General features: G+C 51.4%; 1 protein-coding gene across 1 annotated transcript in view; it reads left to right on the forward strand.

The window, feature by feature from the left end:
* The window catches only part of CCDC198 (coiled-coil domain containing 198), a 10616-nt gene continuing 6547 nt past the window's right edge, over window positions 1-4069 (forward strand). The window contains exons 1-2 of the mRNA XM_057373235.1: window positions 1-266; window positions 2919-2995. Of these exons, the coding sequence (XP_057229218.1) occupies window positions 71-266; window positions 2919-2995 (273 nt within the window). The 5' untranslated portion in view covers window positions 1-70. The remainder of the gene's footprint in view (window positions 267-2918; window positions 2996-4069) is intronic.

Below are 4069 nucleotides of genomic sequence, written 5' to 3' on the forward strand. Positions count from 1 at the left end.
TCCCTCCAAGCTCGGGGAGGGCGGTTTTTGGGGGGTTTCCCTTTTCCTCTCCGAGCCCTGGCCCTGCAGGATGGGTCTGAGCCCCTCCAGGGCGCACCCCAAGGTGACCAAGGTGGCCCCGGTGTTGGTCCAGGAGGATGTGCCCGCTCTCAGCGCCCCAGGACAGCCCACCCTGCATCCTCCAGGGGTGGCACAGTGGGGACAGCCCCTGTTCCCCCTGGAGCTGCCMCCTCTCCGGGACACGGGGCACGGCAGAGCCTCGGCAGGTGAGGGGACACCGCGGGCTGTCGGGGCTCACCGGGGCTCTGYGTTTGCTTGCTGGGGTGGGCTCTTCTGCTTTTTACCATTTCCAGGATGTTTTAGCTTTGGGAAAACTCATTTTTTCCCTCTCCACTGTTTTGGAAATGTTTTGGAAAGCGTCTCAGCCATCAGAGCCCAGATGAAGCTCCTTGCTCCCATCGGTCATCCCTGACATCCCCCTGTGTCCAGCCAAGCCCTTGTCCGGCCACCCTGTGACCCCCATCTCACCCTTGGCACTGCACTGATCAGAATCAGATCCTGGGCAGGTCAAACCCAATTTTGGAATAAAGATTTCCCAGGCCAGGAGCAGAGAAAAGCAGAGAAAGGCAGAGAAAAGCAGAGAAAGGCAGACAGCTCTGTTTGTTTCCCCACCAGCAGCATCCAGGAGAGCCTTGAAGCTCCATCCACACCCAAATCCTTCCCAGAGGCCGGGAAGGAGGTTTTCATCCCTCCTGAAGGGGATGTGGAGCTCTCTGTGATGAGCTGATGGTGGCAAACCCTTCCCAGAGCTGCATGAGGGGAGCACGGGGAGAAAAAACCCTGAAAAACTGTGGGGTTGAGGAGGATCCGCCGCTCCAGCAGCCTCCTCGATTCTCCACTCCCAAAAATCGATTCCTGATACCCACACAAAGCACCTGAACAGCACTGCTTCACCGGAGGGTGGATATTTCCTCCAGGATCATTTATCAGGGGAGCAAATAAACCTCTGGCACGAGAGCGGTGACATTCCCAGAGCTGAGATTTTGGGGAGAATACAGCTCAGGTCTTGCTGTAGAAGGGCAGGTTTTAAACACTCCATGAGAGCAAGAACAACCAAATGTTCCTGTTCTGGAAAATTATCATTGAGCATTTAACAAATGCTTGTTWAAAAAATGTGAATTTTATAAAAAAAAACAAACTTGTAACCCCCCTCAATAATTTTCCATTCTTTTTTTAGGGTTTTTTAGTGATTTTCCATTAGTTTCCACTTTCAGAAGCAGGAAGGGAATGCTCAGGAGGGTTTGAGCAATGTGCTGGCTCGAGCTGCTGTCTAAAYAAGCAGAGCCTCCAAGAGAACAGGTTTTATTTGGTTTCTGAGGGTTCAGTTTGGTGTTTTAAGCCCAGGTTGCCCCAGAGGGGAGGATCTGCTGCTGCTGCAGAGCCACAGGGATGGCAGGAGCTGGGCTGGGTGTGTTCCCTGCTCAGGGGGACAGATTTGGGGTCAGAGAGCCCTCAGGCCCCATTGTGACTGCAGAGGAAAAGGGAAAATCCCCCACAGGGCATGGGCAGGAGGGGAAAATTAAAACCAGCCCCAAACACGCAGGGCACAAACCATCAAACTTCACAGGGAAAAATAAGAGCTGTGCCTTTCATCAGGATGAGCCTTTCCTCAGCCACAGCCCCATTCCCTGGGCCCTGACCCCATTCCCAGCTCCAGGAGCCACCTCCTCCCTTTTCCCTTCCCCAGAAATCCCCCGAGCTCTCCCTGTCCCTACARACAGAGCTGACACCCCATAACCCCCCTTTAGCTGCTATTTCCACCACGTGTCCCCTGCTGATGGAATTTGTCTCCTGGGCTGGAAATTTTCCCCTCCAGGCTCCCATTCCTGCAGGAGTGGAGCAGTTAAACATTGCCAGAGCTCAGCAAACATTGACCCGCTGGAGCCATCACATCCCAACACTCAGGGGAGGGAGGAATTCCTGCCTGGGAGGTGGAGAGGCTCTGAAAGTGCCCAGAGGAGCTGCCCCATCCCTGGAAGTGCCCAAAGCCAGGTTGGATGGGGTTTGGATCAATCTGGGATAGTGGAATGGGGGTGGATTGGGATGATCTTTAAGGTCCTTTCCAACCCAAACCATCCTGAAATTCCGTGATCATTCTCTCTCTCTTCTCCAAGAGCCAAACCCCGTGATCTTCCACGAGGGCCAAGGAAAAACCCCATAAATTGACCTCCAAAGCATTATTTTTCTTGTTCAATTAGGTTTTCTTGTTAAATTTTCTTGTTAAATTAAATGGTGACTGTTAAATTTGGCATCAGCTTTAATTCACCCCCTGCACTTTTCCCCTCCCCTGTGAGCACCTCAGGGCTCAGCCACACCTCACTTAACTCCACATAAAAAATGTCATTTAAATGCACCAGAATAGCTTTTTGGGGTGAATGGTGGGATAAACTGATAAATTGTGATGTAAAGAAACATTTTCTGTGCGTACAAGGGTTTATTTGTGCAAGAAAAGAGCAAAAGGGGCAGTGAAAGGGAAATCCCAAATTGCTGCCTGAGTGTAACAGGGACAGAGAGATTTGGGGTTTTGTGGCCAGCTGGTGGCCAGGGGAGGAGAAAAGTCCTTTGGCCACCYAAATCCCAGGGCTGGGAGAGGCCACAGGATGGTGATGATCATATTTAGAACCATGAGGGGTGGTAGAGGGAATTTGGAGAGGTTCAAAAAGGGCGTTTTTTGGGTATTTTGTTACACCCCCTTCCCTTCTGCATCCCGCAGAGCATTCCCTGTGCTGCTGGAACACACAGAGGGGGAGCTCAGTGGGATGTGCCACCCAAAAATRGGGCAGGAAAGCACTGCTGAGGGCACCCCAGCAGGTGATGATCCCCCAAAAATAACCCCATCCCTTTCTTTACCCTTCAAGGGCCGCTSTGTCTCAGCGCTGCACCCGGGGAGGAAGGAACCAGCATCATCAAACAGCACCCACCTCGAAGGGCTCGGGTAAGGGGGTTTGGGGGATCCTGGAGCTGCCCTGATGGAGCTCTGGGTATGGGATTGTCCTGCCCCACTTTCTATGGGGTGTGTGGGGTCCTGCAGCCCCGTCCTGGGGCTCCTGTGGGGTCATTACAGCGCTTTATGGGACAGATCCAACTTCTGTCACACAGGGCTGGCTTTGGCTCCTCAGCCCAAACTTTCCCAAAAGGTCAGGAACCTCTTTAGGGCAGAGAGGGTAAAACAGCTTTGGCTCCTCAGCCCAAACTTCCCTGAAGGGTCAGGAACCTCTTTAGGGCAGAGAGGGTAAAGCAGAGCCAGGGGAAGCCACAGGAATGTTCTGGAGCAGGGGATGGTGACAGACAGAGCAGTTTTTTTATTCCAGATTCCAGAATCGCTCTGTACCTGCCTGAACCCCCCTCAATTCCCCCATCCTGCACTCCCCACACCCATTCCTCCCCAAACCCCAAACCCCACAGCTCTGTCTGACCCAACAGGCAGGATTTCCCCCACACCATTACACAGCTAAAGYTCAGAAATGGCTTTAAATCTTCATTTCTGCCCCTGTGCTCGGCACTGCTGAGGCCACAGCTCRAATCCAGTGTTCAGTCACAAACTTTTTTTCTAAAAAAAAAAATTTTTTAGAAAAATTTCTTCCTAAAATCCCACCTGAATCCTTTTGGAGGAGAAGATTCTTTTCCCAGCCTGGCCTAGCAGGAGCAGAGGGGTTTGTCCTCAATGTCCCTCCCACCCCAAACCATTTTAGGGTTCCAAACTCACTGGAGCAACGATACTTGGCTGGAGAGTTCCTTGCTGTGATTACAAACTTTAAAATATGATAAAGAGTAGAAAAAAACACCAAAAGGGGTGACTGTAACTCCCTCCCGTTGGGGATGTGGCTTTGGGTGACACCAGAGAGCAGAGGCTGTGGAACCTGGATTTGGGGGAGCTCCTGGATTGAGCCACCTGATCCCTGAAAACTCACATGGAATCAGAATTCCCTTAGGAAACCTCTGACCAGTGTGGAATTTCTGATTATTATTTTTTACTATTATTTTATATTATTATAATTATAATTATGAT

The sequence above is a fragment of the Malurus melanocephalus genome, unplaced genomic scaffold (assembly GCF_030028575.1).
Source record: "Malurus melanocephalus ecotype Western Australia unplaced genomic scaffold, MMel_1.1 scaffold_190, whole genome shotgun sequence".
NCBI lineage: Eukaryota > Metazoa > Chordata > Aves > Passeriformes > Maluridae > Malurus > Malurus melanocephalus.